The sequence below is a fragment of the Chiloscyllium punctatum genome, chromosome 14 (genome assembly GCF_047496795.1).
Source record: "Chiloscyllium punctatum isolate Juve2018m chromosome 14, sChiPun1.3, whole genome shotgun sequence".
In the NCBI taxonomy this organism is placed as follows: Eukaryota; Metazoa; Chordata; class Chondrichthyes; order Orectolobiformes; family Hemiscylliidae; genus Chiloscyllium; species Chiloscyllium punctatum.
In genome coordinates this window covers 20,931,687-20,954,122 of record NC_092752.1, presented here as the reverse complement: position 1 = coordinate 20,954,122, position 22,436 = coordinate 20,931,687, and the positions used below count along the sequence as shown (strand labels likewise).

Below are 22,436 nucleotides of genomic sequence, written 5' to 3'. Positions count from 1 at the left end.
TAGGATGCCTCCAAAGGTAAGCGCACAGCTCTAAACCCTCAAGCCCATCTTATGCCAGGTATACTTGTTCTCCATTTATAAGATTGCCGTGCACCATTGTCCTATGTTTCTGCTTTATAAAGCTCCTTACGTTCTGTAATGTGAAAGGTGTTTCAGAAAATTATCAACAGAAATGTAGTTCTAATAAAATTGTAAAGGCATTATTTGAAAATATCACCACAAATAATGATGATTGTTTTTAGGCTGAAAACCTACTGTGGATATTTACTGATGGTGTGATGACCGAGAGATGTTAGGGCTGATTTACCAACAGGGCTTAATACTTTGATCAGTTAATTTTGGACTGAAGCAACTGGGCCGAGGGAAATGTGATTTTTTTTTGAGCTCCACGTCCCTTGTAATTTTCCTTTCTATTATCCATTTCCATTGTTGGATTCCTGGAGTTCATTCCCTGAAACCTCCTTTGTAAGCAAGTTGTTTTTTAATCCCTCCCCTGACTGAACCCCAAGATGTTCATTTATTCAGATTTTCAGTAAAATTGAACCTATTCTATATTTGAGAAACAGTTGGAGGGAATAAATAATTGGAGTCGTTCATATTTGCAACTGTGTAGTCTGCAATTTAGGGATATTGGGCTGAGTTGATCTCAGCATATAATAATGTGTATTTTTCATGAAATTAGATGATTCTTACAGTTGTAGTTTTGATCTATATTTGAATGTCATGAAGCATGCTCCTCTTGTCTGATCCTTCACAAATGAACATATGGTCTGTTTTGTAATCAGAGGATAGAGCCCTTTCTGTTGGTTCATAGCTAGACAATGATGACAGCTCCCGTTGAGATCGTTATTAGATTCACCTCCCCGAGCGTGAAGGAAATTAATTTTTAGTAAGCGATTGAAGATATTAGCCAAGCCACATGTTAAACATTCACAGGAAACCCATCTCATGGGTCATGAAGCTGGAAAATTGATTAGAAAGTGGGGTGCCCGTACTCCAGAGGTTTTTATATAATTAAAAAACTGCATTGCTGCTTTGTCCTGTTGGGTCCCACAAGAGCCATATTCTTGCAAGCTAAAGGTAGCAAACACCCTGAAAAGCTCAGAAACATGTAGCATGAAGCTGTAACATGTGTTTCATTAATACAAATTCGCTTTAACATGATTGATGAATTGGGGACACTGTTTCTAAAGCTCCAAGTTTCAAAGCATGTGTTGGTTATAACATGATTCCAGCCTCATTAGTTTAAATCATGCTGCCATCATGCGATTTTCTTATAACACTGATTGCATGAGAATGGAACTAGCATGTTATAGCAAGACCCTCTGTATGATCATTGGGATACAAGAATATTCTTCAAAAGCAGTGGTGGATGCAGAAGTCATGATAGCTTCAGGAGATGGATAAACTATTTGTTCAAGTTTTTGACAGGTTGCAGGGAAAGGGGGGTGGACGCAAGTGGCTTTATCAGGACTGTGTGGCATGAAAGACAGACGGTTAGTAATGCTGCATGATGTCCCAGTGCATGAATGGCCTGGATAAAGTCTGGCCACTACAGCTAGCAGTCCCAAATCCCAAAGCCTAAACAGGATAGTGAGGAAAATGGGAAGGTAAATTGATTTGAAGTGAATGATCATTAAAGAAGATGCACGAGTGGGTGGGCATTCTGGTTGGAAGGAAGAAGTTGAGGAGCACCAAACGAATTTGCAGATGTTTGGAATAGAGATGAGTAGATATGGTAAGAAGAGACCAGTATTTGTCCCTGAACCAATATTATTCGCAATATCATGGAATTATCTGGATATTACTATTTAAGGGAGCTTACTATGTGCAAATTGGTTGGATCATTTCCTAAATTACAAGTGTTGGCAAAACATTGTTTTTAATGAACAAAAAAGCATGTTGGACCTCTCTGTGGTAGAGAAAAACATGATTTTAATTGTAATTCCTCCTCCTTTCTTACGAGATTCTGAACTAAAAATTAAATTGCTATTTAGCCACAGTCTGCAAGGGACAGAGGTGCAGGGCCTCTCCTTTTGAAGGTTTTATGTAAATCCCCACCAGTTCAGTATAGTTCAGCTACTTATTAAGAAATCTCACAGACAATCAAGCACATAAATAATAATTCAAACTTTATTGCACATAGCAACCAACTATTAGATCTCTCAAATAAGCCAGTATAAGCCTGCGACCCGATTAATGGTGAAATCTGGCCGAGACTTCAATCAACAATGGTCTGACAGTGGGCATGGAAGTGATGGGGTTTGATCCTTCCGCAGTGTTGTTCTTCCAAGCTCGGTTGTTGAGTTGTTGTGCTATTTGATCCTTATACAGATTTTTGTCCTTCACTCTCTGAGGTGGCATACTGATGATTTCTTTACAGTCTTTCATCCGAGGTACTGCAACATTGCAGCTGTCTTCCTTATGAAAAGTAATTTCTTTGTTTCTTGTTACATTTGGCATTGACTGTTTGTCTGAAGACAAGGCTTTCCTGTGATTAACTCCATAAATTCTTCTGCGGGGCAATCCTTGTCCTTTGTGGTAATAAAGCATCCAGTTTATCAAGCAGGTGTCAAAGCAATTTTGTTTATGCGATCTCACCAAGACATGGCTGATTACTTGAGTCTCTGTATAGCAGCTTGTGTTTGTTCCTCAACAGTTCCTTCTAGACAGAGTTATTGTTGTGCATAATAGCTTGTCTTTTGTTGATTAATTTATTCCATGAACAGTTAGAGTTCTGAAGTCTGTAATATCACAAGAGTCAGGTGGTTATATACTTTAAAAGGCACTGCTTGACATCAAAAATCAGGCTAGGCAATGAGACAGGCTTTCATGTAATATCACACACTGCCCTATGCTTAGCCATTCAGCTAACTGAGCTAACTTACTGAATTAACAATGAGATACCAAGAAGAAAGACTCTGTGCGTTAGGTATTGGTGTGTTTGGAGCAGAATGCATAGGATGAGGGTTGAGGATGGTAAGAAAATAGTATCCCATGTTACAATATGTCAATGCTGATAAATGTTTGGGTCTATTGTGTATTTTGTCTCACTTGGAAAGGAATGAACCTTTATATCCAGACCCATAAGACCACAAGATATAGGAGCAGAATTAGGCCACTCTTTGACCATTGATTCTGCTCCTCCATTTGGTCATGGTTGACATGTTTTTCAACCCATTCTCTTGCCTTCTCCCTGTAATCCTTGATCCCTTATTAATCACAACAACAACCAATGACTTGGCCTCCACAGCCCTCTATGGCAATGAATTCCAAAGGTTCGCCTGGAATTGCTCTTCATCTCGGTTCTGAAGGATCATAGCAGCACCCTGATGCTGTGCCCTTGGGTCCTAGTTTTTCTGACGAGTGAAAACATCTTTGCCACGTCCATTCTATCCAGATCTTTGAGTACTCCATAGGTTTCACTCAGAGTCCCCCTCATCCTTCTAAATTCCATCGAATAAAGACCCAGGGTCCTCAACTGCTCCTTGTATGGCAAGCCCTTCGTCTCCTGGATCATTTTTGTAAACTACTTCTGGGCCCTGTCCAATGTCAGCATATCTGTCTTTAGATACTAGGCTCAAAACTATTCTCAATATTCCAAACGTGGTCTGACCAGAGCCTTATACAGACTCAACAGTATATCTCTGCTCTTCTATTCTAGCCCTCTTGAAATAACTGCTAACATTGCATTTGCCTTCCTAACTGCCAACTGAACCTGCATGTTAACCTTAAGAGAATCCTGAATCATGACTCCCAAGTTCCTTTGTGCTTCAGATTTCTGAAGCATTTCCCCATTCAGAAAATAGTCTATGCCTCTATTCTTCATAGCAAAATGCAAAACCACGTTTTCCCAATTGGTATTTGATTTGTTACTTATTAGCCCAGTCTCTGAGCCTGTCTAAGCCCCTGCAACCTCCCTGCTTCCTCAACACTACCTACCTCTGTGTCATTTGAAAGCCGAGCAACAATTCCCCGAGTTCCTTCATCATTAACGTGTAATGTAAATAGTTGTGGTCCCGACGCTGAGCTGTGCATAAATCCACTTGTCACTGGTTACCATACTGGCAAAGATCCCTTTATCCCCACTCTCTCCCTTCTGCCAGTCAGCCAATCCTCAATCCATGCCAATACCCTGCCCCAAATATGATGGGTTCTTAATTAGCCGCTTCCAGTATGTCAAAGACCTTTTGGAAATCCAAATTGATCACATCCACTGATTCTTCTTGAACTGACTTGCCTGTTACTACCTCAAAAAAATCTAAATGATTAGTCAGCTGTGCTGACTCACCCCTAATTTGTCATGCTCCTCCACATACTGCGCAATCAGATCCTTTTAATAATGGGCTTTGAAATCTTACCAATGACTGAGGTGAAGTCATCTGCCTGTAAGCTCCTATCGTTTGCCTCTATCCTCCTCAAATAAGGGTGTTACGTTGACCATTTTCCAGTTCTGACCCTCCCTGATTCCTGAAAAATCACCACCATTGTACATTCAGTCTCTTCAACCAAGTCCTTCAGTATCCTAGAATGTAGTCCCATCTGTTCTGGATGATTTAACAAACTTCAGACCTTGCAGCTTCCCCAGTGCCACCTCCTTAGTGATGGTCACTACACTCCCCTCTGCCTCTGACTCACTGAAGCTCTTTTAGCTGCTGGTGTCTTTCATTGTGAAACTGATGCTAAGTACCTTTTCAGTTCCTCCACCATTTCTTTGTTCCCCACTAGGCTTTTCCAGCCTCATCCTCCCATTCGTATGCTGCTTCTTCCTTAGGATGAATTTCTGCTGACTGTCCTGAATTATCCCCAGATATTCCTGCCATTGCTGCTCTACTGTCTTTCCTGCTAGGCTTCCCTTCCAGTCATCCAGACAGCTGCTCTCTCATGTCTCTGTAATAACCTTAACTCAGTTATAATACTGTTAAATCTGATTCCACCTTTTCCCCCTCAAACTGCAGGGTGAATTCCATTCTATATTATGGTCTACCCCACCCCTTTTTTTTAAAAAAAGCAGTTCCCTCCCCTAAAGCTTCCTAATGAAGTCTGCCTCATTACACATGACTAAATCCGGAATTGCCTGATCCCTAGTGGGTCTACCACAAATTGCTCCAAAAAATCAGCTCGTACACAATTCATGAATTCCTTTTCTTGGGATCCATTACCAACCTGATTTTCCCAATCCACCTGCATATTGAAGTCCCCCACAATAAGTGTAATAGTGATTTTCTTAAATGCTGTTTCCATTTGCTGATATGTTTTCTACCCATGTCTGATCATTCTGAAGAAACCTGTGCACAACTTAATCAGGGTCTTTTTTCCCCTTTTGTGATTCCTCAAGTCTTCCCACAGCCTCCAAATCTATATCTCTTCTTGTGATTGATTTAATTTAATTTTGTTGTAACTATTGAACCCCGTTTCCCCTCCCCCTCACCTTTGCTGATCTGCTTGTCCTTTCGATAGGGTGAGTATCCATAGATCTTTAGTTCCCAGCCCTGATTACCTGGCAGCCAAGTCTCTGTGATACCCACGACATCATAGCTGCTAATTTCAATCTGCACTACACTCTGATTTACCTTGTTTCATACACTGCATGTGTTTAAGTACAGCGCACTCATTCCTGTATTGACTACCCCCTTCTCATATTTGTCCTCGTATCTGCAGTGCCTTAAGTTAGATGCCTGATCCTGACCATAACCTCTATTCTAATATTTGTTGTGTAAACTTTAATAACCTCTGGCCCACCTTTAATTTTCTCCATAACTTTCCAGGCAACTGAACACCCCTTGCCGCTGACCATTTAGTTTACAGTCTTTTCCACAGCCCTAATTATGTGATTCACAAGGACTCTGGTCCCAGGACAGCTCCCTCCTTCCCAGTACTGATGCCAGTGTCTGATAAATTTCACTCTGTTTCTTCCACAGCAATCTTTGAGCTACACGTTTGCCTCTTCAATCTTGTTGACCCTTTGCTACTTAGCTCATGGGTGAGATTGTAATCCAGAGATTATTACTCTGACTCTCCATTTTAATTTAGCATGTCCCCTTCTCAGAACCTCCCATTTATTTCCTGTCTCTCTCTTTTTACCTATATCACTGGCACCCACGTGGACCACAACTGGATCTTTGTGCTGCCCCTCCAAGTTCCTCTGTATCCTGTGTACAATATCCTGAACGTAGGCACCAGGCAGGCAACACAGCCTTCGGGACTCTTGTAACTGGCCACAGAAAACGGTGTCTGTTCCCTAATGGTGCTATTCCTGATTACAACTACAATTCTCTTCTCTTCCCCACCTCCTGTCCGGCTCTTCAATCGTTCCCTATCCCATGGTTCTATGATCAGTTTGCTCATCCTCCCTACAGCTCTCACTCTAATCGACGTGGGGAAGAAGAACCTCAAACCTGTTGAACAAGCTCAAGGGGGGAGATTCCTTTAGCACTACCTCCTGGATCTCTCTACCAACCTTGACTGTAGCCACACCCACCTGTCCCTGACCACTCAATTTGAGGTAGGAAATCAAATGGGTGTGACTGCCTCCTGAAACATAATGTCCAAGTAATTATCCCCCTCCCTGATGTGTCACTGTTTAAAGCTCAGACTGCAGCTGTCATCAATTCTGATCGTCAATCTTGAGTAATCTCGAGCGCTTGTTAAAGATGGTGTCACTGTGAACCACAGTGGGGTCCACCAGTGCCCACAGTTAGAGTCCATCATCTGGTCCGGCATCTCTATTTTTATTTACTAAGTTTGTAATTTTACTTTTAAAAATGTTATACTGGTCTTTCAGTTTGCAACCTGTAAATGTTTTCTGTAGAGATGTTCAATCTGAAAGTAACCTATAATCACTAGTCACATTAGTATCTGTTACCAATTGATGAGCTTGCGGTTTACCTGTGATGTCACTCTTTGATGCTGGGTTTCAATTTATCCTGTTTTAAAAAATTCTTCTACGCAATGAGCCAAAAAGAAAGGAAGCAGAAAGCACTTTGTCTCCTCTGCACTCCTAATGTGTTAACACAAGGCATAGCATTACTTGATTCATTATTTATATTTTAGTTTCACTTCTTGCGGCAGAGTTAACTTTCTGTTTTCTTTTCCTTTCCAGTCAGGAAAGTTGATCGTATTGATTTATTCTTAATCTCAATTAGTTCAGTTACCCTGTGGCATACTTGGATGAGAGACTTAAGCCACACAAACACACGTGTGCAATTCTTAAATGGAGTCGAACCGTGACAGAATCTCACGAGAGGGAAAGCGTCACAGGACATTTCATTAAGCAGGCAACAATGAACAATCCAGATTTCTTGAGTGTATGTCCGAGACCTTAAGCAGCTTTCAGCTTAAAAATGTTGCAAGCTACACCAGCAGAACTAACTTCCCCGGCAATATATAGCATATTCTTTAATTCTTTGTCAGCTGATAGTTTGTACATTTAGATGCACCTTTCACCAAGAGATGAATGCAATTCTGAAACCTCAGTTCTGCAATTCACTATAAGTGAAAGGAAACTGAATTGCTGAAATTGGTCAGAATCCTCTTGCTGAGAGCAGTTTTTCAATTGTGCACCATTTATTGAGTCCATAACTCATTTAAATGGGGCCTGTTGGTTTTCCTGACTTTGCCAATTGACATTTCTGACAGACTTGACTTGGTGTCCCAGATCAGGATGATGAGTCTGCCAATAAAGGGGAAAGACCTGATAATGCCTGGAGGCTGCACCATCCCAAGGGATGTGATTATTCCAACTTTCCACACCTTCTGCAAGTTAATTTAGATGAGCTGCAATTGTCAAAGTATCACCTTATGGAGCGCCTCTGCTGAAATTGCGATCATGTTGCCTGAATTGATCCAGTATTTCATTTGACACCCACCTTTTGGGAGGTTTAATAAATCTGTATTAAAAGTTCCAGATATTGTTAAATGTTTGGCTGCAGATCAGAGATCCTTCACTATATTCAGACAAAATCCACTCACTTCAGACATTGATCTTTCCACAAATTGGATTTTTTTTCCTTAGCATCAGCAGTAAAATCTGATTTGATTTTTCTTCATGCTGTGATTTCTTTCTTTGTCACTTTAAATTCAGCTGGCATCATGAAATTATCCTGAAATTGGCAAACTCACAGATCAATTTGGATAGAAAAAATTTTTTGAAGTGTTTCTGTTGCTGGACGCAATCCTGTAAAGGAAGTGGAGAATGGACCACTGTTTCCAACTTTACTTCAGTAATGGGAAGCACAGACTCCCGTCCAATCCAGCGTGGTAAAAAGGTAACATGCTGGGTTGGCAGAAGTATTCTGGTCAACCCTGATAATGTTCCTTTATAATATTGAAAGCTGGCTTCCAATTGCCTGCTAAACAGAAATGGGAATGAAACCGTGGGGTAAAAGGATAAAAGGTGGATGGAAAAAGGAAATAATAGAAGCTGTGCCCTAGCTCGTGGTAGGCCACTGTACCCAATAATAGCTGCTTCCTTTTTTGTTTAGACATCAGTCCCTTAACCTTGCAGTTCTATGTCATAAAATGCAAAGCACTTAGAATACTTGTGAAGATGGATCTGTATTCACCCATTATGAATATGGAATGTTCTTGAAAGCTTTTCCAGAAGAGATTTCAACTGACACTGCTAAAAGAATTCACCTTAATAACACAGTGGAGTTTGTTTGTAATATTGAACCCAATAAATGGTATTTTAGGGGCACTAACAGTAGATGTGCTCCCTAACCTGTTTTATGTGTCCTGTGCTAAACTGTGAAAGGATTTGAGGTAATGATGCGGTATATGAAGGAGTTATTCTCTAAGGCATGAAATGCATGCTGATGAGTCTAGTATAGCTGTTCAGTGCAGGATTTAGTAGAATGGTCTACAAATAAATCATCTCTGTCTTTTTGCTGCTAAATGTATATTAAATGGAATTGTTATCTAGTTGGATTAGATGAGTGAAAGTCCAGAATAGTTATCCTGGAGCTTTTAGGCTGTGCAACTTCTATTGTTCCCCACCTTTTATTCTCTATTGTTTGCTGCAAGGTTCATTTTGTTTGTTTCTTGCTGCCTAAAATTGTCAAGCCCTGAAGATCTAAAGATAATTCTTTAACACTCTGCTGAGCATCAATTTGCTATAGATCGCTTGAAATCCTGCCTTTGCTGTGGGAAGTAGTTGGGGGAAATCTCCATTATATCCACTTTTAAGATGCTGACTGCTGCTTTCACTCAGTTATTAAAATAATGATTGCTTCATCGAGCAGCTACATTGCAATGTGTGACAACTGTGGCCATCGAGAAAAGCAGTGTTTTATTTCAGTGAGACCTCATACATTTTTAAAAGTAAAATAAATTCTCAACTCCTGTTAATTTCAAGCATTGTACAATCCTGCAACTTAACTGGGTCCAAACTCATTGCCATGATTGCTGTGTTTTAAAGTTTCAACTCAATTGTAATATTTGCTGCAGCATGAAAAATTCACATTTCATTTTGGGTAAATTCAACATTTGAAATTTGCCTTCCTAAAGTTCAGTAATGTATGTCTTGTTTCCTTGAAGGAGACTGGAGACTACCGAGTAATTAGTGTAAAAATATGGTTCAGTCTGGTCATTATGTCTAATTTGAAATTATTTGCTTTGCCAGGCAAATTGGGAATTCACCTAAGAAGGGGAGAACTTTCTGTCCCTCAATCTTGTCCCTACAAACAGCCAGTACCTTTACATAGCATTGCACAGAAATATGCTATTGCATTTGATCAGATTGTATGGCTGCTTATCTTCCACATAGTGGATGTTTCAATTCCTGTCAACTGTATTCCTATTCCCATTTCCTTTCTCCTCTGTAACCTATTGTTAAAAATTAATGTAGACTTCAGTTCATTCAATAATCAAAATGAATTCTGCCATCTCTCAAACCCTCTGAATATGAACAAAAATGTCTCCTACTCTCATTTACTCTCATACCATATCCGCTTTTTCTTGATTGCTCCATTACTGCAAACAAATGTTCCTCTCTCCTTTGTCCTATCTATCTAAGTTTGAAGACTTCTATAAAATCATGGCTAATTTCACAAGAACAGACCAATTTGAAAGTCTCGCATCTTGTAATCCGCACTTTTGTCCTTCCTTCAGCTGCAACATTCTATCAAAAAGAAAAAAATTCGCTCAATACCTTGCTGAGGTTTTACAAACAAAATTGCTCTGATTTGGGAGACCTGCAACTCTTTTTAGAATTGTTAACTTTTACATAACATATCCTACACTCTCGGCAATCTGGAGTGTATTGACAAGGAAACTAGTCCAGACTAGAGGGCAGGTTTGTCTCCTTTTGTCTCGTCTCTACCCCTTTAGTAAACCTGACCCAAGCACGGACCTTTCATTTCAGCACGCCTTACTTATTTGAGACAGTGGAAAGATGTTTCCACATTTGGTCTGTATGATGAGTCTTATGTGGTTCAACATGTTCCCTTTATTCAAAAAGGTTTACTTTCAACATTGTCATTTTGATGTCCAAGAATATTGATCAATACTTTCCACACCAAAGAATTCAGGTGGAATTGCAACAACTGATTCCCTAAGCAACTTACCATTATGGATACAGAATTCTATTCATTTGATCACAATCTATTACCAGATCATGATGTTTTTATATGAAGAGTGTGTTGAACAATTAAGTCTAATATTTAAATTGTGTAAACAAGAGCATTGCAATGAAATAGTCAGAAATGTAAATGAAGTTGGTGAAATGGTAACATTGCTAATGGAATGACTCAATGTTTGTCGTGTCCCTCTCTGTTAACTCTGTTCAGTCAGGAGGGGCAGAGTTAACAAGGAATTACTGAGACATATGTCTGTTGGTTAAAGTCAGAGATTGTTCCGATGTGTTGAAATGTTAAAAGTTTACAGGAGCTTGACTATTATAATTGACCTGAAGAGGAAACATTACAAATATTACTTCAAATGATTGTTAATTTAAAATTCTAATTCTAATTTGTTTGAGAAAGAAATATTCAGTCCCATTGCCCCTGAGCCAACATCAGGTTCAAATCCCACCAAGGTGGATGGAGGAATTTAAATTCAATAGAAAATATTCCTGAAATTAAGAGTCTAATGATGACTGTGATACCATTGTTGATTGTTGGAAAAACCCATCTGGTTCACTAATGTCCTTTTGGGCGGCATGGTGGCTCAGTGGTTTGCACTGCTGCCTCACAGTGCCAGGTACTTGGGTTTGATTCTCACCTCTGGCAACTGTCTGTGTGGACTTAAGAACTTAAGAGCTAGGAGCAGGATTAGGCCATCGGACCCTTCCAGCCTGCTCCACCATTCAGTAAGATCATGGCTCATCATTTGTGGTCTCAGTTCTACTTAACCCGTCCTCTCACTGTAACTCTTGATTCCTTCATTGTCAAAGAAGGTCTATCTTGGCTTTAAAAACGTTTACTGAAGTAGCATCAACCACTTTCCTGAGCAGGGAATTCCATAGATTTACAACCCTCTGGGTGAAGAAGTTCCTTCTCCTTTCAGTTCTAAATCTGCTCCTAATTTTGAGGCTATGCCCTCTTGTCCCCCTTTCCACCTGCCAGTAGAAACATCCTCTCTACTGCTATATTATCTATTCCCTTCATAATTTTACTTATTTCTAGAAGATGCCCCCACCTCACTCTTCTAAATTCCAATGAATATAATCCCAGTCTACACAGTCTGTCCTCATAAGCCAACCCCCTCAACTCTGGAATCAACCTCGTGAACCTCCTCTGCACTCTTTCTAATGCCAGTACATCCTTTCTCAAGGAGACCAAAACTGCACACAGTACTCCAGGTGTGGCCTCACCAGTGCCTTGTGCAGCTGCAACATAACCTCTCCCCATTCTCCCTGTGCCTGCCTGGTTTTCCACTGGGTGCTCTGGTTTCCTCTCACAGTCCAAAGCTGTGCAAGTTAGGTGGATTGGCCATACTTACTTCCCAGAGTGTTCAGCAATGTGTAGGTTAGGTGCATTAGCCACAGGAAATGCAAGATTACTGGTAGAAGGTAGGGGATGGGGTTTAGGTGAAATGCTGTTTGGAGGGTCGCTGTAGATTTGTTGGGCCGAATGGCTTGCTTCCACACTGTGGGGGTTCTATGAAACCTGCCATCCTTACCTGGTCTGGCCTATGTGTAACTTCAGACTCCGAGACATAGTTGGCCCTTAACTGTCTTCTGGACGATTAGGAATGGGTAATAAATGCTGGCCCAACCAGTGATGTCCTATCCTATGAATGAATAAGAAAAAAAGATTAAAACTGTTAATTGATGGCATCATATCATATGCATATTTAGAGAGAGAACAGCGAATCACTTTTGTGCTTAAATAAAACCAAGTGTCTGTTTTTGTTTTTTTTTAATAGACTGTAGCATGTTAAACTGATTAACTTGTACACTACCGTTTGTGCAGAAACCAGGCTTTAAGCCAGATGTTGGCATGAGTGATCACCAGGGATAAAGGAAAGCCATCAGGAATTTGTAGCAGTATTTGTAGAGTGACTTGGAGAAAAGGTCATCCCTGTTATTGCTGACTGATAACATGCCTGCATGACATTGTAGTAAAGCTTCAGATGATGTCAGTTATAACCTACTTGCAACCAACTTAGGAACTGGTAAATTATTCTATTCAGGGAAGTGATAGCCTAATGGTATTAATGATAGACAATTAATCCAGAAGCTCAGCATGTTCTCGGGACCCGAGTTGAAATCCTGCCATTGCAGATGGTGGCAATTGAATAAGACTTTTTTAAAAAAGTCTGGAGTTAAATTACTACGAATCTATTGTTGATTGTTGTAGAAATGGATCTGGTTCACTCATGTCCTTTTAGGGAAGGAAATTTGCCATCTTTACCTAATGTGACCTACATATGACTCTAGACCTACAGTAATGTGGTTGACTGTTAACTGCCTTCTGGGTAATAAATGCTGGTCTAGCTAACAACCGCAACATTCTACGAATGAATATTAAAAAAAGTTTGCTAGGGCAAGAAATATGCTAAAGTTGCTGCAAAACAATTCAGGAAATGTGAGTAGATCCTAAATCAAGAAAAAATAAATGGTATGGGATTGTTTTTATCCATAAGTGAAATCTGTTTATTTGTTTTTCTGTCTGGATTCCTCAGTGCTATGGATTTTTTCTGTTGGAGTAAAGAGAGCAAATGAGCTGCATCCAATTCTCTGTTATCATTTGAATTTATGAATTAGTTCTGGCTAGGTAGCTGGGAGTAATCTATGTTGGCTGTATTCCCTCATCAAGTACAAGTCGCCTCGTGCAACATACCCTTGCTCAACAGGAATCATAGATTTGGTCCTGGGTGGGTACACATTTTAACCAACTTTATTACAGCAAGAGCCCTGTACTACTTTTCCAAATCAAATTACCCATTGTACATCCTGAGTAATTTTCTTTGCTATCAGCTTAAATTAAAAGGTTAAAGGATTAGAATCTCACTATGCTGTGCTACTCTGCCCAGTTACTATTTCTTTTGCTAGGCAGGATGCCTGACATGTGCTGGCTGTCCACTCTTTTCAAGTGTCCAAACCAAACAACTGACAAATCCACATCAGCACAGTTTCAATTTGTCTGGTATTTTTAGTTTCTCTGAAAGAATATAAACCTCCTGGATGAGTGGGGTTTTGAAGAGACCATGTTTCAGGTCATCTAAAGCTGTCTAGATAAACAGAGATCCTAAATGCAAAACATCGATACATTTCTTGGTGCATGCCTAGCCAGGACCTGCTATCTCTGAGGGTATTATTTTGCCAAGTTATTTGAAGCTCAGCATAAAAAATTCTGCTCCAGTGACAGGTTTATTTCTTCAGACCAATGAATCCAGTTGATTGCCATCAAAAGCAAACTTGAGTAATTCAGACTTGCTGTATCAGGCATTAACTCTGCCATAAAGAATTAATTCAATTAAACTTTTCCACAACAGGTGCCATCTTGGAGCCACCTCAACACCAAAGAATCTGTGCTTGACTCCTTCAGGAATGGTAGTTAATAATTGGCCATGAATTTATGAAACACAGCTGTACTATAATGTGATCTGTCTCTGTCCCCAGGTGCCAGTGCTGAAACCCATGGATTTGATGGTGGAGGTGACTCCACGGAAGATCTTTGCTAATGCTCACACCTACCATATCAACTCCATTTCCGTCAACAGTGACTGTGAGACATATATGTCAGCTGACGACCTCAGGATTAACCTCTGGCATTTAGGAATAACAGACAGGAGTTTCAGTATCCTTTGATGTCGTAAGCATGTGAGAGATTTGGAAGAATAATTGGGGTATTTCTGAGATTATTCTCTCTTGTTCCTAAACAGAATGTGTATTTTTGTACTGCTGGGTGGTGGAAGTTCATGGAACCTCCCAATGCTTGTATAAGTTTGACAACCCACCCAAACTAAGTGGGTTAGCTGTAGTGAATGTTCCATTAGCAATTTTATGATTCAGTCCAAAGATGTACTGGTTAGATGGATTGGCCATGCTAAATTGCCCTTGGTGTCCAAGTATGTGCAGGTTGGTGAATCACCCATTGGGGTGCTAGGGTCCAGATTGGATGCTCTTCAGAGGGTCCGTGGAGATTCAGTGGGCCGAATGGCATCTTTCTGCTCTCTGGGAATTTTATTCGATGAGAAAGTGAAATAAACATTTTTTCCTGGTTGTCTGTGTTACTGTAGTAAACTTTTGATATCATTGAAATTTATGTCTCCTACCATTATGAAATTCTTTGAGGGCTTTCAATGTTTCACACCAAAAATGTTAATTGCAGTGAAGTCACTCTTTAATTCATGCTATGAATGTATCTTAATTGGAAAATTCTTCACATACCTACCATCATTCACGTCCCAATGCAAGAAAAATACTTACTTCAGAGCACACAGGTAAATTCTGATCAATGTTCAAATTTATCTTGGTCAATGCACATGACTTTCATGTATTTCATAAAGTGCTGTTGCAATAAATGAGTACATCTCTATGACTCTGAGTGTATGCAAAGTGAACTTCAGAACATTTGATCAAAACATGTATGAATGGAACATTATTCAGAAATGCATGCGTCTCTTCCACACACACGTGTTTGGCTTATGTCAAAAGCAATTGTTCCAAACTTGGTGTAGCTATCAATAACACTCCAGCTGTGACTCCTATTTTCGTAAAATTGATATCACTGTTGAATATTGTAAAACCGAAGAATTGCTGCCCTTTTATCGTGAAGAATTTCCCAAGTTTACTGAATTTTCTTTCCAAGTAAATATTTGCAATAAGGTTGTATTGCTGACATCAGTGACTGACTAAAACAGCTCTGTCCAGTTTCAGAAGGGTGTCTCTACTGCTTTAGTCTTGATTTCTACTTCAAATGACTTGCAATTTGTAGAAATTAGTTTGCTGATTAAAAAGTAGTTTTCTGCAAAGCAAGTGCAAAGATCTGGGCGAAACTTTGTCAGACTTAGTTCATTATAAATATAAAGCCAGTCACGATGATTTTGAATCTGACTCAGGTGACTAAATATAGTTTGACAGTGAAGGTCATGTATGCAGTAATTTCTGAGTGGATACAATTTCAAAATGATGTTTTCCATTAGCAGATCTAAAATTATTGGTGTAAGTGTGAAAAACTACTTTGGGGCTAACGTAAAGCCTTCTCTCAAGCTGAAGAGTTATAATGTAGCAATATTGGAATAACAGCTTGGTATAATACAACAGTAGCTCAATAATCCAATTTCATTTTTGCAGTATTGCAATTGGTTGTTGTTACAGACTTGGTTTTGAAATATTCTTCATCTTTGAATTATGCCTGTCACACTTCATTCAAAGCAAAATATTAAATGGTAAAAAAGGATGTGGGCAAAATTAATTTCTAAGACAATAACTTCAAACACTGACATTGGAGAAACATAACTAGCTTTCAGTGACTATACTATGATCAATGGAGCTGATCTTCTGATATTGGCCTCTAAACTTCAAAGGAACATAAGGTATATGGTCTTTAATTTTAACAATAAAATAGGTGCTAATAGGAGGGTCATCTGTTTCTCACCTTGGTAAAAACAATGACTGCAGATGCTGGAAACCAGATTCTGGATTAGTGGTGCTGGAAAAGCACATCAGTTCAGGCAGCATCCAAGTAGCTTTGAAATCGACGTTTTAGGTAAAAGCCCTTCATCAGGAATAAAAGCAGTGAGCCTGAAGCGTGGAGAGATAAGCTAGAGGAGGGTGGGGGTGGGGAGAAAGTAGCATAGAGTACAATGGGTGAGTGGGGGAAGGGGATGAAGGTGATAGGTCAAGGAGGAGAGGGTGGAGTGGATAGGTGGAAAAGAAGATAGGCAGGTAGGACAAGTCTGGACAAGTCATGGGGACAGTTACTGAGCTGGAAGTTTAGAACTAGGGTGAGGTGGGGGAAGGGGAAATGAGGAAGCTGTTGAAGTCCACATTGATGCCCTGGGGTTGAAGTGTTCCGAGACGGAAGATGAGGCGTTCTTCCTCCAGGCGTCTGGTGGTGAGGGAGCGGCGGTGAAGGAGGCCCAGGACCTCCATGTCCTCGGCAGAGTGGGAGGGGGAGTTGAAGTGTTGGGGCACGGGGTGGTGTGGTTGATTGGTGCAGGTGTCCCGGAGATGTTCCCTAAAGCGCTCTGCTAGGAGGCGCCCAGTCTCCCCAATGTAGAGGAGACCGCATCGGGAGCAACGGATACAATAAATGATATTAGTGGATGTGCAAGTAAAACTTTGATGGATGTGGACTTTGAGTTCTTTAACTTTCTTCTTGACAAGTCATGAGTTGGAATCCTAATCTTTGCTAATACCTGTGTTACGTTTTCAGTTGAATGTCTTGATGAAAACGGACCAGTTTTGCCCTGTTGATTCAGACTGCAATGGATCAACTCAAAGAAAATTTGTGTTGATGATATTACAGTAGGATTTTACCTGTTTTGTATCATCCACAAATCTATGTTCAGAAGTGTTTTCAGAAGAGAAAAGAGGTCCTTCAGATTACATACTGCAGTACATTTTTGTGATCCCCAGGCTAGTTTGAGAGTTCATCTGAATGCAAATATATATTCAGGACTTTCTGTACTTCTAATACAGTGTCATGAAAACAAGACCAAGCTTGTTAATTATGCATGTTTATCTCTTCCCATGACAATAAAGCCTAAATCTAAACTTTTTTTTTGATGCAGAAAATGCTGTTTCTAACGATTGTAATAAACTGTTCACATTCCCACAACTCTCATCCCAAATACAATTGTGAGAAATCTTTAATCTAACTTGCTGCAGCACTTGAGGCTTTGTCACTTTATCACAAGTGGTTGCTGCCCAGTTGTGGACTGATACTAGGCAGTAAATAGATTGATTGCCACACTGCTCCACAATAGTCATCGGTTTAAAAACAGAATGAAGTGACAGTGTTTCACAATAACAACTGCATTTGTGTCTACTACCAGTGCATTGACTATGATAATAAGTTGTTGTTATCAATTATTCTGACCCAGTTTTGAAATGGTGAATGTTTTGCCTTCAATCCTAGCCTCATAAGTCAGATTGAGAGTCTGTCTGCCTGCCTGTCTAGTGGGAAATAGAAACCAGGTCACAGCTAGCTCCCTGTTATAGGAAGGATGTTGTTTAACTTGAAAGGCTGCAGAAAAGATTTACAAGGATGTTGCCGGGGGTGAAGGGTTTAAGCTATAGGGAGAGGCTGAATAGGCTGGAGCTATTATCCCTGGAGTGTTTGAGGTTGTGAGGTGACCTTCTAGAGATTTTTAAATTCAAGAGGGGCATGGATAGAATGAATAACCAAGATCTTTTTCCCAGGGTAGGGAAGTCCAAAGCTAGAGGGCATAGGTTTAAGGTGAGAGGGGTAAGATTTAAAAGGGACCCAAAGGGCAACGTTTTCATGCAGAGGGTGGTTCATATATGGAATGAACTGCCAGAGGAAGTGACAGAGGCTGGTAGAATTACAGCATTTAAAAGGCTTCCTAATGGGTATATAAATAGGAAATATTTAGAGAGATATGGGCTAAATGCTGACAAATGAGACAGCTTAATTTCGGTTCTTTGGTCAAAATGGATGAGATGGACTGAAGGGTCTCTTACCATGCTGTGACTCTATGGCATCAATGGGACATCCGATACTAGAGATAGGGAGGGGCTAAATTGGAATGTTAGGGTGGTGGCAGAGATGGTTGGCAGGGGAGGAAGGAAGGCAACTATGGGAGATGATAAATGGCTGAGCAATTTTTAGGGTATGGTGGGGGTTGGGGAGATAAAGTTAAAATGGATGCGCATGGTATGCCAGCTTTCTGGCCCACAAGAAGTGCTGTAAAAGCACTTACCTCTTAGAGAAGTGCACATCATTCTTTAACAGTCCATTTTTCTATGTTGAGGCCTGAGTTCATCTTGGAATGGGGGATGATTTAAAACTGCATCTTGTGAGTTCATGGCAGACCTACATTTGTAGGAGTAAATTATTGCAGATGCTGGAACCTGTACTGAAAGCAACAAATGCTGGAGATCACAGCAGCTCAGACAGCATCCGTGGAGAGAGAACAAGCTAAAGTTTCTAGTCTAGATGACTCTTAGTGCTGAAGGCTTAAGTTTACATTTGAGATTTGATGTTCTAACTTTCAACCCAACGTACATATATACACTGTTGAGGTTAAAATTCCCCCATTTGTTTTTTTTTCAGTCCTTTTAAGCTTGCCAGTGAGTATATGTAGTCTAGCTTGTTTAATTGAATGGATTGTAACTATGTTTTCAATCTATTTGTTTCTGTGTTTCTTTTACATTCTTTCTTTCATGTCATCTACCAAATTCAACTTGTCATTGAGTCTGGCTGTTATCCACTCACAGGAGGCCAGTGAACTCAGTTGGCTGGATGGCTGGTTGTGATGCCTACAGCACAGGTTCAGTTCCCACACTGAGGTTACCATGAAAGTCCTGCTTTTCTGATCTCCCCCTTTAGTTGAGGGGTGGTAACCCTCAGGTTAAACTCATTATTAGTTATCTCTCTCAGGAAGAGTGGTCCTCTGGGAATATGGCGAATTCACTGTTACTTGCATCTACTCACTGATTCCAGAAAGGAGGCAATATAAAACACAAGTGAGGAGTTTGATGAACAAGTCACTTTGGATCATTAACAGCTTGACTCCATTATTCTATTATGGTGTTTCTGGATGGGAAACTATAATCACTCAGAATTAAAACAATGCCCAAAAGAGCCCTTGGAATTGAAGTCTCATTACTACTCTTCATCTGAAATAGTTGACAGCAAAGGCACATTGACATGAGGTGCAGGCCATTATCAAATGAGCATTGGTGAAATAATACTTTTGGCAATGAACTGGCAAATGCTGCTTTTAGATTTCTGGCGAAAGAGGAAGTTGGAGGTGGGATGGGGAGTACTGTGTTTCTGTGACAATCATGCTGCTCTTTCCATAGTGTACTCCATCCTAAGCATCGAACGTTTAAAGTGGTCATTTCATATTCTGATGTATGCCAACCTGCCCTTAATGGCATCCATTAATGGAAAATTAAGTTTTGTGTTCCTGAGAGATTAATCTTGTCATATGGAACTCAGCCATAGTATGCATTAAAATAAGTTAAGAGGGTTTCAGTTCTCTTAAAAAGATGCTGGGCAACGTAGTGCATTAGGGAGAATTAATCATAACACTAAAATAGAATTTCTGGACAACTGCATAAAAATCTGGGCTAAAGCTTCCTGAAATGGAAATAGCTTTATTGCAAATTGTAGGCAGTGTTGTTTGTTGGTGCAGTGGCCTGGATTTCAGCCTGATCTGAATTCCCTATGGTAAGTAGGCTGGCGAGAGGTTCAGGAAACTCGGAATAGCCTATCTCCTGAATGCAATGCAGTTTTATGTCTGTGGTTCCTTTTTTTTTTCTCTCTGAAAGGTTTCCAGCTGGAAGCATTTTGGGTGAAAAACCTGCTTCGTTCTGAAAGAGCAAGTCTATGAGACCAGGTGTGGGGATCTGTTTGAGGGGCGGAGTTCAACAGTGTTTGAAATGGTGAACTGGGTTGGCTGATTGGTAGCAGGGCTGAGGTGGGTTACATAGTAAATTGTCAGGCCAAGAGGAAACATAGTTGACTCGCTTGGCTCACGAGCAGTGCCATAAAGATGTTCATCTCATGGATTCAACCCTTTCTGACCAAAAGGGCTTGGAAAACCTGATTGAAATAAACTTAAAAATACAATTGCTGATTAAATCAAGGCATTATCATGAAACAACCCATTGGCTTCTCACTAGCTGATTAGATTAGATTCCCTACAGTGTGGAAACAGGTCCTTTGGCCCAACAAGTCCACACTGACCCTCTGAAGAGTAACCCACCCAGTCCCATTTCCCTCTGACTAATGCACCTGACACTATGGGCAATTTAGCATGGCCAATTCACCTCACCTGCACATCTTTGGACTGAGAGGGGAAACCGGAGCACCTGGAGGAAACCCACGCAGACACTGGGAGAATGTGCAAACTCCACACAGTCACCCGAGGCAGAAATCGAACCTGGGTCCCTGGTGCTGTGAGGCAGCAGTGCTAGCCACTGTGCCACCCACAAATTTGCTTTTCTGTTCCCTTCCCACTTGAGCTTATACCATAAATGGGTGGTTGAGCTTCTGTTGAAGATTTACTGTTGCATTTAACTCTTTGAATCAACTGCAGTCCATCTGACTTTTGAGAGCTGAGATTCAGCCCAATAATTGTAAGACGGGAGCCATGCTTGTACATAGAATCATTTAACATAGAAGAGCCTTTAGGTACCATGCATGTGCCATAGAACCATAGAATTCCTTACAGAGGGAAGCAGGCCATTCAGCCCATACTGAACTTCCAGAGAGCATCTCACCCAGACCCACTCCCCTACCCTATCACCCTGCATATCCCACGGCCAATCTACCTGACCTGCACATCGTTGGACTGTGGGCGGAAACCAGAGCACCCAGAGGAAACCCACACAGACACAGGGAGAATGTGCAAAATCCATACAGACACTTGCCTGAGGCTTGAATAGTCCAACGGCTTGCAGACCTATTTGCTTGCTCTTCCTCCATTTTATGCAGGTTGACTTCGATTCTGTTAGCATTATAAGGTTTGTCATGTGTTTAGTACTTGTCTGATTTTTTTTTTTAAATGTCTGTTCCTGAAAGATTGTTTCTCACAATGGTGTAAACTCCATTCATTTCTTTTGAAATTTGATGAATTTAATTTGCAATGGTTCGTTATGGATACTTGCAGATCTTATGGATCTTATAAATGTAACTTTTTATATCTGTTTCAGGAGAACGTTGGCAAATGTTTCAGTGGTAATTGTTGGAAAATTGTTCATGTTGTCAAGCCAGCCAGCTATGCATTCCAAACATTTCAGTCTGAAGTGGATCAACTGAGGAATTTAACACTGGGAAAAAAATAGTCCTCCCTAGTCTGGGGGATGGATGTAGCTGGAGTTTTGAATTTTGTTATCGCATGTAAATTAAACTTACAACTTGCTACAATCAGTATGCCTTAGTTAATTTTATCAAAACTAGTGGTATCTTTCAAAGATTTGACCTAAATATTAATTCATTTAATTCATTTAGGGAAACAAACTTCATTGGAAGTTTCTTTTTTTCCCATACAATGGAATTTTAAGTAATATCTTCTGTGGGCTATGATGGGTTAGAACTTTACTCTGTGTCAGGCACCTAGGAAGTCATTGTCCCAGCTGAAGGAAGATGTTAGCTATAGATCTTGCAAAATTTTATTTACTATCGGCATCAAATTGTATGTGTGTTTAGTGTAAGTCACTGCAGTTTTGTCTTGTTAGTTATTGACTGGAGAGCAAGTTATAGAGTCATAGAGATGTACAGTATGGAAACAGACACTTCGGTCCAACCCACCTATGCCGACCAGCTATCCCAACCCAATCTAGTCCAACCTGCCAGCACCCGGCCCATATCCCTCCAAACCCTTGCTATTCATATACTCATCCAAATGCCTCTTAAATGTTGGGATTATACCAGCCTCCACCACTTCCTCTGGCAGCTCATTGCATACACGTACCACCCTCTGCGTGAAAAAGTTCCCCCTTAGGTCTCTTTTATGTCTTTCCCCTCTCACCCTAAACTTATGCCCTCGAGTTCTGGACTCCCCAACCCCAGGGAAAAGACTTTGCCTATTTACACTATCCATGCCCCTCATAATTTTGTAAACCTCTATAAGGTCACCCCTCATCCTCCGACGCTCTAGGGAAAACAGCCGCAGCCTGTTGAGCCTCTTGGTAAAACTGAAATCCTCCAACCCTGGCAACATCCTTGTAAATCTTTTCTGAACCCTTTCAAATTTCACAACAACTTTCCAATAGGAAGGAGACCAGAATTGTATGCAGTATTCCAACAGGGGCCTAACCAATGTCCTGTACAGCTGCAACATGACCTCCC

At 40.5% G+C, this 22,436-nt stretch overlaps 1 protein-coding gene across 5 annotated transcripts in view; it reads left to right on the top strand.

The window, feature by feature from the left end:
• Positions 1-22,436, top strand: part of LOC140485661 (serine/threonine-protein phosphatase 2A 55 kDa regulatory subunit B gamma isoform) — a 337,293-nt gene that overhangs the window by 221,469 nt on the left and 93,388 nt on the right. For all 5 annotated transcript variants that reach the window (XM_072584052.1, XM_072584050.1, XM_072584051.1 and 2 more), the window contains one exon: positions 14,066-14,243. In XM_072584052.1, coding sequence (XP_072440153.1) covers positions 14,066-14,243 — 178 coding nt within the window. The remainder of the gene's footprint in view (positions 1-14,065; positions 14,244-22,436) is intronic.